Source organism: Periplaneta americana, chromosome 7, assembly GCF_040183065.1.
Source record: "Periplaneta americana isolate PAMFEO1 chromosome 7, P.americana_PAMFEO1_priV1, whole genome shotgun sequence".
NCBI classification, from domain to species: domain Eukaryota; kingdom Metazoa; phylum Arthropoda; class Insecta; order Blattodea; family Blattidae; genus Periplaneta; species Periplaneta americana.
Window position 1 is genome coordinate 137,505,346 of NC_091123.1, and position 22,641 is coordinate 137,527,986.

General features: G+C 34.7%; 1 protein-coding gene across 6 annotated transcripts in view; it reads right to left on the reverse strand.

The window, feature by feature from the left end:
• fus (epithelial splicing regulatory protein fusilli) overlaps positions 1 to 22,641 on the reverse strand; it is a 544,142-nt gene that overhangs the window by 24,317 nt on the left and 497,184 nt on the right. For 2 of the 6 annotated variants that reach the window (XM_069831352.1, XM_069831351.1), the window contains exon 12: positions 18,689 to 19,062. In XM_069831352.1, coding sequence (XP_069687453.1) covers positions 18,689 to 19,062 — 374 coding nt within the window. Of the gene's footprint in view, positions 1 to 1,215; positions 1,267 to 18,688; positions 19,063 to 22,641 lie in introns of all 6 variants that reach the window. The other 4 variants (XM_069831355.1, XM_069831353.1, XR_011333184.1 and 1 more) reach the window with 3 other exon arrangements.

Genomic DNA, 22,641 nt, shown 5'->3' on the forward strand with positions numbered 1-22,641 from the left:
ATATTATCATGGTCAGCCACTGAAGCACAAATTTTGAGGTGTTCCGAATCCATTGCTTGGTTTGAGTTGCACAATGGGCAGTTAGGGGACTGATATATTCCAATTCTATGCAGGTGTTTGGCCAAACAGTCATGGCCTGTTGCCAATAATGGATTAATTATCAATATACTCAGACTGATTAGCATAAAATGAGCACAACAATCTCAATTTATCTTGATAAGAGCATTTTCTCTCAAGGCAGAGATTTTAACTCTACCTGTTTTTTCAACAAATCCACAAGCTGTCAATAAATAAATTACTGGCATTTAAAATTAGACAAAAAGCTCACAGAGAAAGGAACAAGAAAGAAAAATATGATTCCAGAAGCAAATAAAGGTGGTACAAATACTAAAGAATTGTTCCATGTAATTTGTTATGAACTCTGTCAAGCTTCCCTCCTTCTAGTCCAGCAATTATAAAACAATTTTAAAACATCTTATTGATATACAAGTTTACATTTCTAACATGTATTTTTCAATAAATTAAATAAGGTAACTCAAAGAATTTGAGTGAGGGTTTATAATAACTGACTTAGAAAAGCAACTCAGTAGTTGATGGTAATCTACAGAATTTAAAACATAAATCTAGCAGATTTTAGAAACAATGCAATAGCAGACAGATTTTTATATTGTTTCATTAAATAAGTTTACAGAATCTAACACAGTATTAGAAAATATTTAATATTTGAACTTCCAGTGTCTTAGAAAATTGTTTTACAAAAGAATCTGAATTACAAGCAATGTAATAGTCGACTTTTAAAGTTTAGAGAATTAAATAAATTCTGGTGCTCAGCAATGTAAAGGTATATTTCTACGTAATATCAATATGTAATTTTAGAATAACATATTGTAAGTCATAATATTTTGTAACATGTCAGCTGATGAATACAAAATGAAGCGAACACATATGTTACAATTCTGAAGTAACAGAGGCTGAATATTGTGATGTTTGTAGTTATTTGTATATTTTTATCTTCTAAAAATCTAATGTATTTCTGTTACAAATGGAAAAAAAGAAGTATTTGTATACAGCAATTGATTGAAAATTAAGCATGATGAAATGGTAGTTGACTTTACATTAATTCTTAATTCAGTTAAGAACTTTATGGATGACAGCTGATGGTAACTGCAATGGATATACTGTAACTAAAAAATGCTGTAAAATAAATGAACATACTATTTTTGGAGAACGAAGAAACCATGTCCCTCATCTATCTTGATTTGAATACTGCAAGAAACGTTTTGTGTTTTCATTAATAAACTGTAACATACTCGCTAATATCTTGTTTGTGTATACAGATGGACCGTAAGTAATGTCATTAATTTCAGGGAGTTATTCTTTGAGATATTTTAAACATAAAAGTTTAATACAATTTCCCTTGTTTTTCTTCCTTTTCGAAATAAAAATTGTTTTATATGAAACATTTCATAGCGTGTTTTGGGAAAGCCATTGGTTTAATTCCCAATATGCTCAGTCAATTTTAGAGAACAGGCTATTATGATAATAAATGATTGAAAAAATTTGAGTTTTGATCTTCAAATGTGCAGAAATTTGATCCGAACAAATGTAACATTTTAAAATTCCTTTCCAGAACGAAAAGTTACATTTGTTCAGATAAATTTCTACACATTTAAAGGACAAAACTAAAATTCTTTCATCATTTACTGTCATAATACACTGCACTCTTAAATTGACCGAGCATATTTCGAATTAATTCAGTAGCTTTCCCAAAACACACAATGAAATATTTCACGTAAAATAATTTTTGTCTCGAAAAGGAAGCAAAACGAGCAAAATTGTATTAAACTTTGTTTTAAATATCTCAGAGAATAACCCCTTGAAAGTATGACATTACTTAGGGTTCACCCTGTATAGTCCAACCATCTTAAACACACAAATGCTAAAAGTAGTATAAAGTTTCCTTTACTAATTTAATTATGAAAATGTTCGAAAACTCAAATTCCGTAATATTATACAGAGTGTCCTGTAATTCATGCACACGAGTTACATTGTGTAAATTCTGGATGAAAACAGAGACGAAAATGTTAGTCACAAAATTTCGTCTGAAGAATTGTTAATTGCAGAATTAGGCAAGACTGCACAACATAGAATGTGTTAGTAGTCTACTGTAATGTAATGTTTATTGTATCAATTACTGTAACTAACAAGAAATTGATGAACAATAATTTATTACGAAGGAACATAATGCAATACAGAAATAATTTGTACGTTACAGAATAATAATTAAAACAAAAAAAGGAAAAGAAAAAAAAAAGAGGGAAGTTGTTTGAACTATAAACATTTACGATGAAAGAGCAATGGAATGGAGAAAAATTCTCTCCGGCGCCAGGATTTGAACCCAGGTTTTCAGCTCTACGTGTTGATGCTTTATCCACTAAACCACACCGGATACCCACCCCGGCGCCGGACAGAATCGTCTCAGATTAAGTTCCAACTCTTGGGTTCCCTCTAGTGGCCGCCCTCTGCACTACATCATAGATGTCTATGAACGTAGGACTGAAGTCCACACATGTGCTGAGGTGCACTCGTTGTGAGTGACTAGTTGGCCGAGATCCGACAGAATAAGCGCTGTCTTACATCACGAAGTGATTTACGCATATCATATATTATTTTAATGTACCGCAGTACATATGATATTTCCATGCAGATATTCTGCATCATCATACGATGAAAGAGTAATGGAACGTTAATAGACATCTATGATGTAGTGCAGAGGGCGGCCACTAGAGGGAACCCAAGAGTTGGAACTTAATCTGAGACAATTCTGTCCGGCGCCGGGGTGGGTATCCAGTGTGGCTTAGTGGATAAAGCATCAGCACGTAGAGCTGAAAACCCGGGTTCAAATCCCGGTGCCGGAGAGAATTTTTCTCCGTTCCATTACTCTTTCATCGTATGATGACGCAGAATATCTGCATGGAAATATCATATGTACTTCGGTACATTAAAATAATATATATAAACATTTAGTTTTAAAGCAGCACATGATAGCTTGAGCTACGATCACAGGAGTAACATTTATTTGCAAATTTCAAACAATTAAAAATTCTTTGGACGAAATTTTCTCACTAACATGTTCGTCTCCATATTTATCCAGTGTAGGCCACGTGTGCGAATTTAGAGACATTCTGTACAGTATTAAGGCAATGACGTATTCACAGGCAGTTCACAATGCTTGTGCATGAGTTTGTATCTAAGCATGTATGTCTGTGTATGTGCTTGAGTAATTGTTCTGGAAAAACTTTCATTCTCTTATATACATTGCCACTGAATCTCCTTGCTCCACTTGACATTTCAAAGTTAAAAATAACTTGTTACTCATTGCATTTAAATTTGATTAACTTCAATACGTAATGTGAATGGTTCAGTACAAGATGACACATTAATTTACACATTCTTTAAAGTAACTGAACCAATAATGATACTACAATCACAGCATGAATATGATCCCATAGTTTAATACAAATTGTGGTGAAGGTTAATATTATGCTAGTGTCTTGAGTTCCAGTAAAACAAGTTTCAAAACATGTGTTTTCATATACAGAGTCATTGAAAAATAATTTCAGGACTTGCAGTAATTAGCATATCAGTAAATTCGATACAGACAACTATTACATTCTACTATAACCATGTTTTTATTGCATATATAAAAAATCGACAAGTTTTATACTTGTATTTCACACAGAGTTATGATGTCATAATCACAGTGATCGTTGAGACACTTATTAATAGAAGTAAATAGTTTTCACAAACCACAGATTCGCAAAATATGATTTTTCAGCTGATAAAAGCAAATATTTCATGTTTCAAAATATCACGAATTTAAACTCGCGAAATTTTCAGTATATGCGATTTTTTTTAAACGAATTTATTCGAAATTTGTGTTCTTCAAAAGAAGTTTTTATTTTTTTTACGACATTTTAATTTAAAGTGCCCAAAAAATATCCGAGATGGATATGATATGGGATGTCCTATCTGATTTGTTCCTGAATATTTAAACTTGTTTTAATTAGGTAGTGGTATTTTCTTTAAAAATTGTGATTAATATATGAACTAATATGTACAAAATTTTTAACGTAATATTCAAACCCTATTTCAATACAGAATTTTGAAGCTAATAACCAAACTGTTTTATGAGTCACTTTATTTTTAAATATGAAGTAGAAATTGCCTGAATGTTTAGTGGTGTCTCTTAGTTTATATTATTTTCATACAGCATGGGAGAATGTTACACAAATTTCTCCTAGAAAACTGTATTGTTAAACTATAAGAAGATCCTTAAAATTCTCTTGATGATACAGATCTCTATCTTTGTAGGAATATACAGTAATGTATTTTGCATGATGAGAGTCAAAAGTTATATTTTTTAAATGTGAAATAACACCGAAATTAACAAAATTTTAATACCGAAATTTAAGATTTTTATTCACCATGAATTGGATCCCTACTTATTAGCAATGCGCTCACATCAAAATATGTCAGGACATTAGGAAACAGGAAATGGCGTCCAAGTAAGTATGTGTTGTGCTTCAAGTTTAAATCAGTTGTGAACATTTATCGTATAAGGATCACTCCAAAAGTAATGCACAACATTTATTTAAAAATTACATTTTTATCCTACAGCTTTGCTATTTTCACAGAATGTAGATACATCCTTTAGGAACAAAATGTCACTTTTCCACATAATCCCCATCCCTTTCAACTGCATTATGCCACCTTGGAATGGGAGTCCGTATACCTGAATGGTAAAAGTCTGGACCAACATGTCTAAACCACTCTTTAGCAGCATCCACAAGGGAGTCGTCATCTTCAAACCTCATTCCGTGAAGGAATTCCTTCAGTTTACCAAAGAGATGGTAATTGCATGGTGCTAGATCAGGACTATAAGGTAAGTTTTCTGATCTGGTCTGTGGTCTTATGATTGACATGTGGCTGTGCGTTGCTGTGCAATAGCAGAACATCCTGCTTCTCGCAATATGGTCGAACACAACTCAGTTGAACTTGAAGTTTCTTGAGAGTTGCCACATACGTGTAAAAATTAATGGTGGTTCCATGTGGCATGATGTCCACAAGCAAGAGCCTTCTGAATCGAAAAACACAATAGCCATAACTTTTCCTGCCAAAGACGCAGTTTTGAATTTATTTTTCTTTGGTGAATTTGCATGGGGCCAGTCCATTGTCTGCATCTTTGTCCCTGGTTCAAAATGGTGGAGCCATGTTTCATAACCCTGTTACAATTCTTGCAAGAAAGTCCTCTTCACCATTCTCATATTGGTCCAAAAGTTCGCTGCACACTGTTTTTTTGGGTTTCTTTGTTGACTTCTGTCAACATCCTCGGAACCCATCTGGCACAAATCTTTTTTAACCCCAACTGTTTCAATATTCTGCACACACTAGCTTCTTCTATTCCAACTTGGAGTGACAATTCTTTCACTGTTACGCGTTTGTCAGCCACAATCATATTGCTAACCCACTGCACATTGTCAGGACTTCGTAAAGTGCAGGGTTTGCTGCTGTGAGGAGTATCCTGAATATTGGCGTGCCCTATTTCACCAGATAATCTGCTTGCCCACTGACTAACTGTACTGCGATCGACAGCTGCATCTCCATACACCTTTTTCAACCTCTTGTGAATGTTTCTCACTGTCTCGTTCTCACAGCACAGAAACTCGATAACAGTACGTTGCTTCTGATGAATGTCAAGAACAGCAGCCATCTTGAAGGAGTGCTATCATGGCACCACTCACAGGAATGACTTAAATTACATTTGAATACAAGCGGGAAGGATGTATCTATGACCTCCATAAATTGCAAAGGTGTAGAACAAAAAATTAATTTTAAAAAATGTTGTGCATTACTTTTGGAGTGACCCTCGTATATTTCTACGTATGTACGAAAGAGAAGATCCAACTGACAAAACAATTACTTTGTGATTTATTCAGATTAAAGAAATTGAAATTGTTGTGAAGGATAAATCAATAGGAAGGCTATGATCACCAAAATTTCAATCTGACGAGCAATAGATCTTTCTGCACTCTGATGCAATCCACAGGCTCCCCAATTGTCCAAAGTTTTTCTTACAGATTTCTATTCCTTATCCATTTCTTTAAACTGAGTAAATGAAGTTATTTGTATCTCTCAATAGGCACTTTACTTACTACGTACTATACAAAGAAATTTACACGATTCTTAAGAATTTCACATGTCATAGTGCACAATGAACTTCTTGCTGAATGGATCCCACTTCCTATCTGAGAAACACTTAATGTTGTCATCACCGCCATAGTATACAGTAAAGCTGAGACTGTCATTTTTTTATTAACCATCGTTCACTATTTAACACCATTAAATTTCATTATCATCCAAGTTCAACTAATCGTCATTTTTTCTGGATCTTGTACCAGTGTGTTTCTCTTAGACGATTAACGTATGTAGTCTTGAGCATCTAGTTAAATGTCCAAGTGTTTCCTTTCGTAGGTCCACTGTCCTTGTGATGTAGAGATTAAGGAGTGTGTTAACTGTTAATTTCAATATCAAAATAAAGGGTGCGGCAAAACATCCTCCCTCATTTAAAGTTTAAATAAAAAACAGATGGATCAAAATAAGGAAACTTTATTAATATGAATGGTATCTAAACAGTGGGAATTTTTCATTTTTTGAATAACATCTCTCTCAAATGGTGTCTTACATTATCAATACATTGTTGAATGCGACTTCCGAAATTCTGCATCACTCTAACTAGCATTTCTTGAGGAATAAGACCAATTTCTTCCTGTATTGCATTTCTTAGGTCTGGCAAAGTCCTCGGCCGATGTTTGAACACCTCAGCCTTAAGATGCCCCCATAGAAAAAAATCGCAGGGTGCAAGGTCTGTGATCGTGCTGGCCAGGGGACGTCACCACATGAAGAAATTAAATGTCCAGGAAACATCTGTCTCAGGACTTGGAGAGAAATCTGAGTTGTGTGAGAGGTGGCTCCGTCCTGCTGAAACCATACCTGGTCAAACTGCAGCGCATTGAGTCTTGGTGCCAAAAAACTGTTGATCATAAAAGTGTACCGCTGAGAGTTTACTGTCACAGTAGCACCATCGTCTTCAAAAAAGTAAGGACCGAGTATCCCGACTCTTGCAACCGCGCACCATACAGTAACACGGTCGTTATGTAGACGTTTTTCATGAAGTTCACGAGGGTTCTGTCTACTCCAATATCAGAAATTTTGATGATTTACGCATCTCGATAAGTGAAAATGTCCTTCATCACAAAAGAACCACAGCCTCTTCAGGCACATTTTGAAGGATGTTTGCACATGACCTCACACGATTTTCATAATCACGTTCAAACAATTCTTGAACAACGACCATCTTGTGGAGATGAAATCGCAAGTCAAGGTGCAAAATTCGATGCACACTCTGATCAGATAACTGAAGAGCTCTAGCGTGTTTTCGAGCAAATCTCTTTGGAGACTGCTGAAATGAACGCCTTACTGCATTAATGTTTTCTGGAGTTCGAACGCTGCGTGGCCTTCCTCCTCCCTTTTTAATCATGTCACCACTTGGTCTCAAGTTTTCCGATCTGGAACTGCCTCATGAGGGAGAATCTGAAAGCGTCTCCGAAAAGCACGCTGGGCAACGCGACAACGGAATGGCAACGCATGTAAACCTAAATTTCCCACTGTTTAGATACCATCTGTATTAATACAGGTTCCTTATTTTGATACATCTGTTTTTTATTTAAACTTTAAAATAGGGAGAATGTTTTGCCACACCCTTTATGATAAATAAACATGGTGACCCATCGAAACAAGCACTTCACTGTTTAAATATTGTGTTTAACAACATTCATTACGATTTTTTGTTAAAGTCCTATAAGAAATGCAATTAATTAAAAAAATGTCTTATTAAATTAATTAATGCAGTGATAATAGCCTTGAGAAATTAATTTCTTGTAATATCAGTACACAATTTTGTTCAAAGTCATAACCCCCACAAAAAAAAAATACTTTTACATGTTCCTAGATATTATTTTTAGTATGAATTGTAACTATAACAATATGGGTTTAAATAATTCGATTATCAATGTTTCTATAATTATTGCTGCAGTTTTTCGGAACGAATTAATGACGTAATCCAGTTCCACTGTATGAAATCAATGTGGCTGTGACACTACCATTGCATGGGAAAAGTAAGAATAAAACTTAGCAAGGTTTTACATATGCATCTTGACTACACACTTTGAACACTTGTATCACAAATGATTCATTAAATTTGTACAATATAAATAACTTTTTTAACTTTATGTTAATTGACACTATTGTGGCATTTTACCTTAGTTAATAACTAATCTCGGCTTAATTTTCGCCATCTTCAGACCTTAATAGTTTCATTTATCACAGAAAAGTTAAAAAAGTTGCTTACATAACAAATTTAACAAATCATCAGTTTTTGCATAGGTATTTTAATACAAATATCATTGGTATATGTATTGAATCAACTGATATATTAATAAATTCCAGGATATTTTTATGACCCTATACTGCACGTCAAGTAAAAAACCCAGACAGAAGATATGGAAAAAGAGATCAGCAAACATACTGAAAATAAAAGTCTCGAAAACCAATTAAAATGCATTCCTCATTGTCCCATTTGTAAACCTGATGTGCACGACTTTTTAATTAAAAATAGATAATAATTCTAAACCAATTTTGTTAAAACATGGCATTTAAAATAGGAATTTGAATGTATTTATGAACATTTCGATATCTGTACAACAGTGCTTACAAATTTAAATTTATAACCATACACTAAGTATAAGAAATTACATTCTCTTAAATTCTGTAATAATTATTCCACACATTAACAACCAGTCTACATCTCATCTGTGTCACATCAAGATGATATTAAGTTCAAAACAGGAAGGGGTATGACAATCAGAGTCACAATGACGGAGTTCCTGCAAGGTCAATGTCGTGCACATCTACAAACATTATACCTACCATACATAAAAGCCTCTACACCACCACCATAAAACACTTTTACATTGAACGAACTTCAAGACACATCCACAAGTGCCACACTTTACACTTCCCCAAATTTTAATGTTAATACGTAATACGTATTTCAGAGAACTTCAAAATCAAAATCTACCAGCACCATACAACTAAGATACCTTACTACCAAACAAATTTCTCAAGCTTCCAATATTTCAGCCATACCCAAAACCAGTGACAGTTGAGTGAGTGAGTGAGTTTCATTTCAAGACATTGGGTGTAACCAGCTTGTTGTTAACATCTATACTAATAATAAATCTGTAGGCGAAATTTTTCTGGTAATTTTCGATTTTCCAAAAATAATTGGTCCTAACATATATAATTAATCGCCCTGAAACCGAAAATCGCTTTTTTTTTAATTTTTGTTTGTATGTCTGTCGGTCTGTCTGTCTGTCTGGATGTTTGTTATCTTTTCATGCGATAATGGCTGAACCAATTTATATGAAAATTGGAATATAAATTAAGTTTGTTGTAACTTAGAATTTAGGCTATATGACATTCAAAATATTTTATTTAAAAGGGGGGTTATAAGGGGGCCTGAATTAAATAAATCGAAATATCTCCCTTATTATTAATTTTCACGAAAAATATTATATAACAAAAGTTTCTTTAAAAATAATTTCCGATAAGTTTTATTCTATGTAAAATTTTGATAGGACTGATATTTAATGAGATAAATGAGTTTCAAAATTACAATAACGCCATCTAAGGCAGTGTAATGAAATAAAAAACAAATGACTTCATCTATAAGGGGCCTTGGACAACAACAATCGAAAGCTATGAAACATAGCCTACAGAGAATGTTTCTGTGTTTGTATGAAATAATATCGGAAGCTAAATTAACCGATTTGTATAATTAATTATTAGTTCACCATTGGAAAGTGTAGTTTCTCTAGATGGACATAATGCTATAATGTTATTACAGTGACTTCTGAGTGAATCGAGGACAGGTAAGATTAAAATAGCTTCTTATGCACAGAAAACTTGATAGGCTATTCTGTACATTCGTTTCCTGTATTTCCTAAAATAATTTTTATGACCAAATGAGTGCTCTCTGGACCAAAATGATCGCATTTTAATTATTTAAATACAATTTAAATTAAGTAACATATTAAACGATTTATATTTCTATCAAACACGAATGTTCCCTGGATCAAATGTCCTGTTTTAATTATGTACAGTTGGGACGTTCGTTCTGTGCCAGTGAGAATCATGTGGTAGCTAGCCAGTGAGCCTACACTCTCGCGCATGCGCAGAATATGGCAAGTGGCCAGTCTTGCAGAAAGCCTTGGCTGTGTAACATCGTCCTGCCACGTGCGTGATAATTGCTGTTTGTTAGTTTAGTTAGTTTATATTCATATTGTTTATTTATTATCGTGGCAAATTGCAGTTGTGTGTGTTTGTGTAGACTGAAATGCCTCCTATTCAGTCTAAACTTGGCGCAAAAACACTGCATAGCCAAACTCGGGAAGTTGTGAACAATATACATTCTTTCATGAAGAGTGAAGCAGCTTCTGGAGACTTTTTAATACCACTGAAAAAGGTGCAAGAACGAGTGAGTGCAGCAACTAAAGTGCCCGAAAGAACAATAAGAAAGATAATTAAAGAAGGGAAACAGTGTGAGGAAGAAGGGACCTCTTTTGGAACGCCTGGTAAAGTTCATCGTGTACCGAAACGCATCACAGATGTTGATGATTTTGATAAAAGAGTTATACGACAGACAATTTATAATTTTTATGTAAATAAGAAAACAGTGCCCACTGTCAGTAAACTGCTACCTAAACTAAAAGATGCCATAAACTTTAACGGCGGTAGTACAAGTTTAAAGATCATTTTGCGTGATATGGGGTTTAAATGGAAGAAGACAAGAAATAATAAAGCGGTATTACAGGAATGGCATGATATTCGAGAACAGCGTGTATCATATTTACGCGCAATAAAGAAATACAGAGAAGAAGGTAGGCCTCTAATATAAGAGGATGAAACGTATATTCATAGCACGCATACAAGACCAAAAAATTGGAGTGATGACAAAACCTCAGGTTTACTGGCGCCTATTTCGAAAGGACCTAGGCTTATTATTGTTCATGCAGGGGGTCGAGCGGGTTTTGTACCTGGCGCATTTCTGATGTTTAAATCGAACAGGAAAACTGGAGACTACCATCATGAAATGAATGCCAACAATTACCAGAAGTGGATAACGGAAAAGTTGATTCCGAATTTGCCCCCTAGATCTGTTTTTATAATAGATAACGCACCTTACCATAACGTGCAGTTGCATAAAGCTCCCTCAAGTAATTCAAAGAAAAGTGATATGCAGGACTGGCTTAGAAGAAACAATGTGCAGTTTCAGGAAAATATGCTGAAAGTGGAGCTTTACGGGCTCATTAAAACACATAAGCCACTTCATAAAACTTACGTGATTGACAATCTCTTAGCTATGAATGGACATTGTGTACTCAGATTGCCGCCGTATTCACCTGAGCTAAATCCATTGGAATTGATTTGGGCAGATATCAAGCAGTGGGTAGCCGGTCAAAACACAACTTTTAAATTAGAGCAAGTGATGAAATTGTGCCAACAACGGGTTGATGACATCAGTGTAGAAAAATGGGAAAAAGTATGTGAACATGTTGAAAAAATCGAAGATGAATATATTGAACAGGAAGGAATTATGGAAAATGTAATTGAAAGCTTCATAATTACGGGCGGAGACAGCAGTAGTGAAAGCGACGACGATGAAGATGATGATCATAACGAAAATCACGACGACAATGGTGGTGATATATCTGGTATCGAAAGTTTGTCTGATGATTAGATATATTGATTGCGCCTGTTTCTCTTCATTGCTATATAATTGAACCATGGATATCATGTTATGTTTATAATCAGTTTGTATTTATTATGATAACACGTGTGATGTGATAAGTGATACTGGACAACTGTGAGTGGAATGCGCCGTTCATCGCACATCCTGGAACCAACTGCGCATGATGATGTCACTACACGCTGCAGATCCCAGCCGAGGCGGTAAGTCACGTGTTTCTATAAACTCACTCTGTTGCTCAAGTAACCAAGCACACCGGCACAGAACGACCGTCCCAACTGTAATTACTTTATATTTATTTCTAACGGGTGCAGCGGAGCGCACAGGTATGGCTAGTTTTGTATAAGAAGAAACATTATGTGCCTTGTCTAATAAAGAATTTAAAATGTAGTAAATAGGGTTACTAGGTTTTCAATATTCCAATAAGGGATAAGATGAGGTCGAGCCTTGAGTTGTGATGTTTATCAGAAAATTGTACATTATTTGAAGGAACCGCATATGCACATCATACCATATTATTACTATAGTTCTGTACATATCTAAAAATAATCACACTGAATTACTAATCAGCAACTTATTTAACAGTAATTTTATTACTTGGGATTTAGATTGAAAAAAAAAAAACAATTGAAATGGTTTTGTTCTACTAAATTATCCAATAAAATTACTGATTTCTAGTAAAATTATGCATTTTGTGTGTGTGTGTGTCTAATGCCTACCCACTTCACTTAACGTGATTTGGGTTCCACATACTGCTGATAGATGGCAGGACTGTGACCCATTTTCAAGTTGCACACCACTTCGGCGGGCCACGTTTTGCATGATGTGTATCTGTGAAAAGTAATGTCGTGTACTAGATGAGTGTATTTATTTTATTTTATTGGGTTATTTTACGACGCTGTATCAACATCTAGGTTATTTAGCGTCTGAATGATATGAAGGTGATAATGCCGGTGAAATGAGTCCGGGGTCCAGCACCGAAAGTTACCCAGCATTTGCTCGTATTGGGTTGAGGGAAAACCCCGGAAAAAACCTCAACCAGGTAACTTGCCCCGACCGGGATTCGAACCCGAGCCACCTGGTTTCACAGCCAGACGCGCTGACCGTTACTCCACAGGTGTGGACTAGATGAGTGTATGTGTAATAATTGTTCGTATAAGTGTATTGTAGGAAATGGATGAGGATGATGGTGAAGGTGAGGAAGGGAGAAGGGGAAACCCAGTGCTGGCATGTAGCCTACTCCTGTTGAATAGCACAAAGGGGGCTGCCAGGCTTAACGTTCCCTTCAGACGGACGAATCACTATCAACAGTGACATATGCCTTCTCTGAGGAGAGATTTGGGATTTAACACAGTAACAGTAAATTCTTGTGGAAGTCCTTTATTAGAAAAAAAAATTATTATTTTTTTTTCTTTTTGCACACTATAAATCTATGTAACCTGACACTCACTCCAAAGTAACCATGACAAAAATGAAATCTACCTTAAAAATTCATAGTTCTCGACCAGGTTTTTAAACAATGTTTTTCTATTAGTCTCACATTGTACTGTATCTCTGACTGAGGTTCTAGTTAATACATCTATCAGGCAGTACATCTCACTTGATGATATGTGTCAGAGGAAGAACAGTAATTGTTGCATACGTACATTTCAAGTCTGATTAGAGAAATACTATTACTAGTTGGTGATGTATGCAATGGAGAAGAAAAGGAACTGGCCACCCTAATTATTTCTGTTGCCTCAAGAGTGATGCTTTATTGGTGTCAATTATGAGGTTCCAATCAGTGTTAGGACTGTTGATTAAACATACATTGTACTGATCCAGTGCTTTTTATTAATGTGTTATTTAATGATGCTGTATCAACTACTAGGTTATTTAGCGTCGACGGAATTAGTGATAGTGAGATGGTATTCAATGAAATGAGTCACAAGGATTCTCCATGGGATTACCTGACATTCAGTGTATGGTTGGAGATAGGGTTGCCAGATTTTCAAACTGAAAATAAGGGAGATTTTTTAAATACTTGTCAAAATGTTCCATCATGACATTTCGACATGTTTTACTTTTAGAAGAATGTTATATATATATATAGATAGAGATAATTTGTAGAAACAAAAGCCGCCCTAAATAAGGGTTCGAAAGATCGGCCTACTAATCAATTCATAAAGAATAATAAGTAAACAAAACAATTTTGTGACACTTGGGAAAAAAAAGAAAAAACATTAAGATAAGAAAACGTAGGAAATCATTTACAATAATTTGTGAATTCATTGTTGAGTACAGGATCATTATATGAGTGATTGATGATATTTCTATGTACTTCAGGATGGGCACGTACAATATGACGGTTAACACTTTTAAAAAGACGGCCACATATTTCACATTTACGTAAATTCTTAGGTGATACATTTTTATCTGAATTTTGAGTATTAACAGTAGTTTCTTCATTAGAAACAGCTTGGGATAAAGAGTCGTTATTATGACATCGATTGATGTGAATATGAATTCCTCTGGTTGTGAACTGTTTGTGACAGATTTTACAATTTACGAAGGATTTTGTATTGTGCATACTATTTGAAGTTGTGGGAGTATCGGCCATAATTACACAAATCCATCACAAATTTCAGCAAAAGACATAAAATATTACAATGAGGTCGATCAATAAGTCTTAAAAAAAAATATATATATATACAATAGTTTGTTTACCTAAATTAGAAACACGTAAAAAAAAAAACTTAAATATTCACTAGAAACTGATAATATCTTCAAAAGTCGTAAGAAATATAACAGGAATTAAACTCTTGCATAACATAGTTGTCCACAAGATCACAATATTTCATTAGTTATATCCGTAATAAATTGTATGATTCTTGTCTATAGAAACCATGTCAACAAATAGGACCAAAAGTAAATTTAAGATTTATCCATAATATATAAAGAGTTAATTATGCTACTAACATTATCACTTGAAAGACGTTTAAAAATAATAGTATCAGATTATAATTCTGCGTCAGAAACTCACTAATAAAATATTAAGCTCCATATATCAGTGCTTATAAGCAGATCATAGCTATACAATTCCATGGCCAACTATACTACCATCTGCACACAAAAGTAATTTAAAATTAATCTCATAGCACTTGTTTTGTATTCATTCAGAAACTTTTGCAATAAATTGAAATTTCCCTTTACAAAACAGTTGAAAATTAAATGAGAATTTGTCATTGTAGATTACACTTAAAATGTGTAATTATATTACATTTCACAGCATCACAGCACTATTCATATTTACCATTTAAAGAAATAAATATATAAAAAAATTAATAAATAAATTACGGGAGAAAATATTACCAAATATGCAAGACAGGAGAATGGCGAAAATGTAGATAAAATACGGGAGAACCCGTAAAATATGAGAGACCTGGCAACCCTAGTTGGAGAAAACCTTGGGGAGGAAAAACCCAATCAGGCAACCAGGCCAAGGGAGTTTCGAACATACATCAGAGCACAGCCCCTAATTAGTAGGCAAACACGCGATACCTGAGCTATACTATCCCTATACTGGTGAATTCTAGTGCTTTTAAGAAATGGCAATCAATGACTTAAATTTCATTACTCGGTAAAATGGATAACTTGACTCCTTCGTTATTTCTTCAATAGGAAAGAACAAAAGGCAATAAATTCTGTGCACGACATTTCATCATATGACTGCAATAATTCATATAATCTCCACAATATATACTATCCCCTCCAGTCTTCCTCCATTGTCCGTACCTTAATGCAGGTGTTAGACGAATGTAATTTTCAAACTAGTTAGTCACTACAATAGTTTTTAAATCTGTAAGCAACAGTTACACCCAAATCTAATGAAAATGCACCCAGTGCTTCATGCAACAAGACTCAGGTAATAATCAAAACTGCATTCAGAGACAAGAAGTTGACAATTTGCGCATATATGCATATCAAATATGAAATAGGCAGTGCTTCTGACGTTGAATATTTCCATTATTAAATGACAATATATAAATGTTTGTATATAATTTGCTTGTAGGGCACAAATTTTTTTTTTAATTTTATTGCGTTATTTTACGACGCTGTATCAACATCTAGGTTATTTAGCGTCTGAATGAAATTAAGGTGATAATGCCGGTGAAATGAGTCCGGGGTCCAGCACCTAAAGTTACCCAGCATTTGCTCGTATTGGGTTGAGGGAAAACCCCGGAAAAAACCTCAACCAGGTAACTTGCCCCGACCAGGATTCGAACCCGGGCCACCTGGTTTCGCAGCCAGACGCGCTGACCGTTACTCCACAGGCGTGGACTAGGGCACAAATTAAAGTGGAGTAATCATAAAAAGTAATCATTACCTATTCAGCCTATTTTTCTTTAATAAAAATCCCTGCAAGTTTTACATGACAATAAATGAAGTAGTGTTTTGTTAATGCTCTAATTTTTTCAGTTCTTCAATCTTGCTTCAAGATTTTATTGTGCCACCAAAATTATTTCAAATTGGGCATGAACTAAATGTTAAATGTTATGTTTTATTTAACGACGCTCGCAACTGCAGAGGTTATATCAGCGTCGCCGGATGTGCCAGAATTTTGTCCTGCAGGAGTTCTTTTACATGCCAGTAAATATACTGACATGAGCCTGTCGCATTTAAGCACACTTAAATGCCATCGACCTGGCCCAGGATTGAACCCACAACCTTGGGCATAGAAGGCCTGCGCTATACCAACTTGCCAACCAGATCGACGGCATGAACTATACCGAAGAATATTCACTTTAGGGGGCAAAGCCTAATTGGGATTTCCCGGTCTCTGATCGAGTCAAAAACCCTGATGGAACTGATATTTAATCTTTGCGGTAAATATCAGTGAAGTCTGGAGGGACTAATTAGTCAAATCCACTCTCCTCACTTCCATGCTGTGGCCCCTGGGATCTTTTAAGATGTGAAAGAGAGAGTGTGTGCGGAAAGCAGTGGGAAGCTACCGCATTTACCTTTCCCAAGAAAAACTGCAAACATGGAGAAGGATAACAATGACAAAGGAAGCTTTTAATAGAAAAAGGAGCATTTTCTGCGAATCTCCGGAAAAAGAACTAACGATGAGACTATCGAAGTGCTTTGTTTGGAGCATAGCATTGTATGGGGCAGAAACATGGACATTACAATGAAGTGAAGAGAAGCGACTAGAAGCATTTGAAATGTGGATATGGAGAAGAATGTAGCGTGTGAAGTGGACAGACAAAATAACAAATGAAGCTGTGTTGGAAAGAGTGGGTGAAGAAAGAATGATGCTGAAACTAATCAGGAAGAGGAAAAGAAATTGGCTGGATCACTGGCTGAGAAGAAACTGCCTACTAAAGAATGCACACTAGAAGGAATGGTGAACGGGAGAAGAGTTCGGGGCAGAAGAAGATATCAAATGATAGACAACATTGATATATATATATGGATCATATGCATAGAATAATCAATCGTCTTAATGTATCCAGCTGTTTGCTGACAACATAAAGTCCACTATAGTCCACTGTAGTCCATTCAGTTGTTTTTCACGAGAAATGAGGGATATTTTGATCGGTGTTCATTATAGATGCCTGTTGCTAGTAGCCAGAGGTGGGGTGTAGTCAATATATACTGCAGGTCTGTGTCTTCTGCAACTGGCACTGATGACTTTATGTGGTCTATGAATGGACAGTATAGAAGAATGTGTTCCAGATCTTCATCATGATTATTACACTACAGACAAGTAGGATTATCAGAAATGTGAAATCGGTGTAGGTACAATTGTGTGACAATGTGATCTGTTCTGTGACCTTGTTAAAAATGTTTGAACATGTCTGGGCAAGTTTTTATACATTTCCAGGTCATTTGGTTTATTTTGTACAGAATGTAAAATTTTTCCTTTGTCAGAAGAGAGCCAATTGTTGATCCATAGGTTTATAAAATGAGACTTTACTGAAGCAAAGGCAATGGACAGAGATATCACTTGAAGAGGTCTTGGTTGCAAATATGTTGCCTGTTTTGCAATATTATCGACTTTCTCGTTTCCAGATATACCACAATGATTAGGTATCCATTGAAATGTTATTTCCATTTGGAGTTTTTTTAGTTTACTTAGTTGTTTCTGAATAATTCTATGTGCGTGTAGGTTTGGTACATATTTAATTATATTAAATATAGCCTCCTTGGAGTTGGTAAGTAGAACAAGAGGAAGGCAAAAAATAGGAAAGAATGGAGAATGCTGGGTTTGCAGTGAAAGACCTATCCTTGGGAAGAATACTACGTATGAATTAATGAATTCACTTTAATAATAATATCATCGTTGTCATCACCATTTCCATCATCTTTGTGAACAACCTTGCCGCAAAGTAGATTTACATCCACATGGTAAACCATGGGAAAAGCGTAATGTGGTAATGTGATCAAAATTTTGGTTCATGATGCCAACAGGATTTACAGTAGTTCCACTTATAGAATATGTGTTTATGTTTGGGAATTTTTCAATAGCAAGCCAATTAAAAAAATGGAATTATCAAAACTGCTTTAAAATTCTACGATTCTCCTTCATGTCTCTGACTGCATTTTCATACCATATTGTAAGACAATTTCAAGAGTGCATATGTTTATAATAATCGAAAGAACAATCCTTTAACAGAGGACTCACAGAGAGACAAGGATGAAGTTATAATTGGTTGCTTCACTCTGGAGAGCAGTCTTACAATATGACCACTAAGAGAGAAATGGTGGACCCCTAACCTCCGGAAAGCCACGAAAGAAGTTGAGTACATCTGCAGTGTTTGCCGAGTAGGGAAGACCTTGCATGATTACCAGCGTGGCTGCAGCAGAATGGTGAGGTGGGGGAGCAGCCCCATGCTGATGTGGTGGAGGCTGGATTGCTGCAGCGGCGGCACCTGGTGGCGGAAGGGGTGGCAGTGCTCCTCCATAGTAGGACGTGGGACTTACTGGCGGCGATGGATATGGCCAGTAGAATATAGGTGGAAATGCTGCTGCGAATGTGTGACGCGGTGGTGTCAGCGTTGTTGTTGGAATCAGCTGTGCTGGGCCGGCTGGACCAAATGGAGGAAATGCTGCTGCTGGCCCAAAATGAGGTGGGGGTAGCATAGTACCACCTATAGTGTAAGAAATGAAAAAGTTACTTCTATTGAAAGAAAGACGTTTACTGCAAAATCAACAGAACACTTCACTCACTTTATATCTCAAATGCTTACTAAAAACTTGGTGGAAATCTGAAAAAAATTGAAAAAGAGGGATTTGATGACATCAACGGACAAAGATATTGAATATCATCGCTGCACCTCCAAAATCCACTATGTGCATTAAACATATTTTTCAGGAGAAAAGAAGAAACCATTATCACTTTTAATTCCCTTGATTTTCAAAGTCGCTTTCGGCAAAAATTCCATCATTTTTCATGAAATTATACCAAAAGCAGCTTTGAAAATCAAGGAAATTAAAAGTGATAATGCTTTTTTCTTTCTCCTGAAAAATCTGTCTAAAAGCAGGTAGCAGATTTTGGAGGTGTAGCAACAATATCTCCATTAAATTTCGCATTATTTTACTTGCTTGTTTATGGATTTAAATTAAAGGAATTATTTACCATTAGAAAAATTATAACTGTGAAGAATGGTGAAAGAAGTGGCAACCATTCTCTGATTAAGAAATGTTAACACCATTTATTAAGTGATACTGAGGAACTTTTCAGGAGTCTACACCTTTTGCAGCTGTAATTCAGATAAAAATCAATGTCATTCAGAAGGTGTCAACTGCATTTCAGATTAATCAAGTGAATTTCAGAATAGGTCATGTGTAATTCAGATTGTACTACTTAAATTCAGAGATATTTCAGAAAACGTAAATTATAATTGAGAAAGTGTCAAGATTTATTTCAGAAAACATCAATTAATTGTACCTGAGATTAATCTATTAATAGTATATTATGAAACAAGTTTATAACGTAATAATTGTATAACATTATAAACGTGTTTCATACGCTACTTTTTTGTAAGACAGCATTATAAAATAATTAATAAAGAAATAACATCAGATTTGTAATGATGGGTAGTTTGATTTCATGGTCTATGAAGAAAGAGGTTGCTATGACAACAATGATATTATAGCATTGGAAAATCTTCATAATGTTAACTTTATAGTACAAGTTAGAGCCTTTTTAATAGAAGTCATGACGTTTTAGTTGGGATGGTTATATTTTTACAGAACTATGAGACAATGTGGCATATTATGCACAATTTTCACTAACAGCAAAGACTGTTTATAATGCTGTACAAAAAAAGTGATTTTATTCAGATTGCACAATAAAACTCAAATCATGACAACAGACTGTTTTGTTTGTGTCTGTATGTCAACGTGAAAAAGTTTAATAGGTATAGAACTTACACATGATGCTTCCTGAATTACAATTGACCAATTGAGATTTTCTGAATTACTTCTGATACTTTCTGAATTACAATTTACGTTTTCTGAAATATTTCTGAACTTAATTAGCACAATCTGAATTACATCTGACCTTTTCTGAAATTCACTCGATCAATCTGAAATACAATAATATTGATCTTTTCTGAATTACAGCTGGAAAAGGTGTAGCTGAGACAGTTAATTTCCAGTAATAAGTACATTTTTTTCTAAATAGAGGAGAAGCTCATCTATTATATCCATGACAAGTGCCTTCGTCATTTATTCGCCAATTTTATCAATATCTTAATGATTCTCCACCATGTTCCTAGCAAGCACTGGCACCAACTTTCTGCCTATGCAATGATATAATTGGTCCAATAATTCGAATTTCCTCACAAGTCAAAGAAAAATCTCTAATGCAAACAGAGGCAAAAAGAATAACAACTTTAAAACACGAAACACAGTAAATGATCTTTCTACTTTCGTTATATAAGCAAAGAAAGTGGTACCAGCACAAATGAAATTCATGTAAAATTTGATTTGTAACTTTTTGCTAGAAGAGGAATGGTTAAGTATAGGGAATATACATGTGTCCTGAAAAAATCATAAAATATGAAAAGAATATGGATACATTGATCATATTATATATCAATAAGTGGAAAGGGTTAACTATGATTACACTTCTCAGTACTACATAAGTCAGAATTTTTAAGGAACATCAGGATATATCTGTTGTTCAATAGCACAAATAATGCATACAAAAACATTCGTACACAAAGTTTAACTCAGAATGTTTTCTAAACTACCAATAAAGAACATAAGATCGCTATTCCTAACACATCTGTCTCTGAAAACTATGAAAGAAAAGAAAATTCTAGTATTTATAATAATTGTCAGTTTTTACAATAACTAAGTGTGTAATTTAGATTATTTTCAATAACATGACAGACAATAAATCAGTCAACAATATACGAAACCTACTTGGAAAATTAAATTTCCATGCTGGACTATTCTATTATTTACAGTGATGTCCCAAAACCACAATTGTTACTAGTGAAGCCCTTTAGACCATCGCATAAAGGGAAGGATACAGTAGGCTGCTTAATGATCGGATCAGATCAGATCAGAACAGAAACAAATATGGTATTTACTTAATTTTTTTTTTGTATAATTTCAGTATTTCTTTAATATACATAAAGAAACCGGATAATAAATATATAAATTTACTATGGGAACATGGAATATGAAGTTGTAAGTGAAAAATAAACTGATCTCTACCTAAAATGGAAAAGAAAATGTCTACTGTAGAATTTACGCCAAAATTCTGTCCTCTTCAATAGAATCATACGGACGTAATGTTCCATATTTTCTCTCAGTTAATTTTGCTATGCTGGTGCGATAAAATTATTATTACTTTTTTACTTGGTTATTTAGCGACGCTGTATTAACTACGAGGTTATTTAGCGTCGATGGGATTGGTGATAGTGAGAGGATATTTGGCAAGATGAGGCAGAGGACTTGCCATAGATTACCTGACATTTGCCTTACGGTTGGGGAAAACCTCGGGAAAACCCCAACCAGGTAATCAGCCTCAGCGGGAATTAAACCCATGCCCGAAAGCAACTCCTGATCAGCAGGAAAGCGCCTTAGCCGACTGAGCTACGCCGGTGGCTGATAAATTATTATAAAAATGAAAACAGTCACGACTTACTACATCGTACAAATAGTTATACCAGTATTCTACCAGAAAACTCAAGAGAGTCACAACTCTGCTCAAATTAAAGCTTCTAATGATCATAGTGAAGTACTTCCTCAAGGAAATGATATCAGATCATAATTGGGAAATCATTTATCTCAGGCCCTACTCTCGATTCTATTGTAAATATATGAAGATTATTCTTTCACCTTCGTCTCCCACATTAGTAATAATTATTTTGTAATAAATGTTACTTGTAGCTGTTAAGAAGAAGATTAATTGGATAGTTAACACTGAAGGAACTAGAACATTTGCACATAAAAAAGCACAAATATTAGAATAAAAGTCATGAGATATGCATGCATCATCTTACACTATACATTTAACAAATTGATTATATATGGAAATACTAATTTATCATATTTCATTCCTGTACTTCTCAGAAAATGATTCTTTAAATACACTACTTATCAAATTAAAGACTTACAACCCTCTTTTACTCATTGGTGCGTGTTCTAAAATATAAAATATTTTCTCACCATAATTACTTTTTATACAAATGTGTGAATAAACATCGATG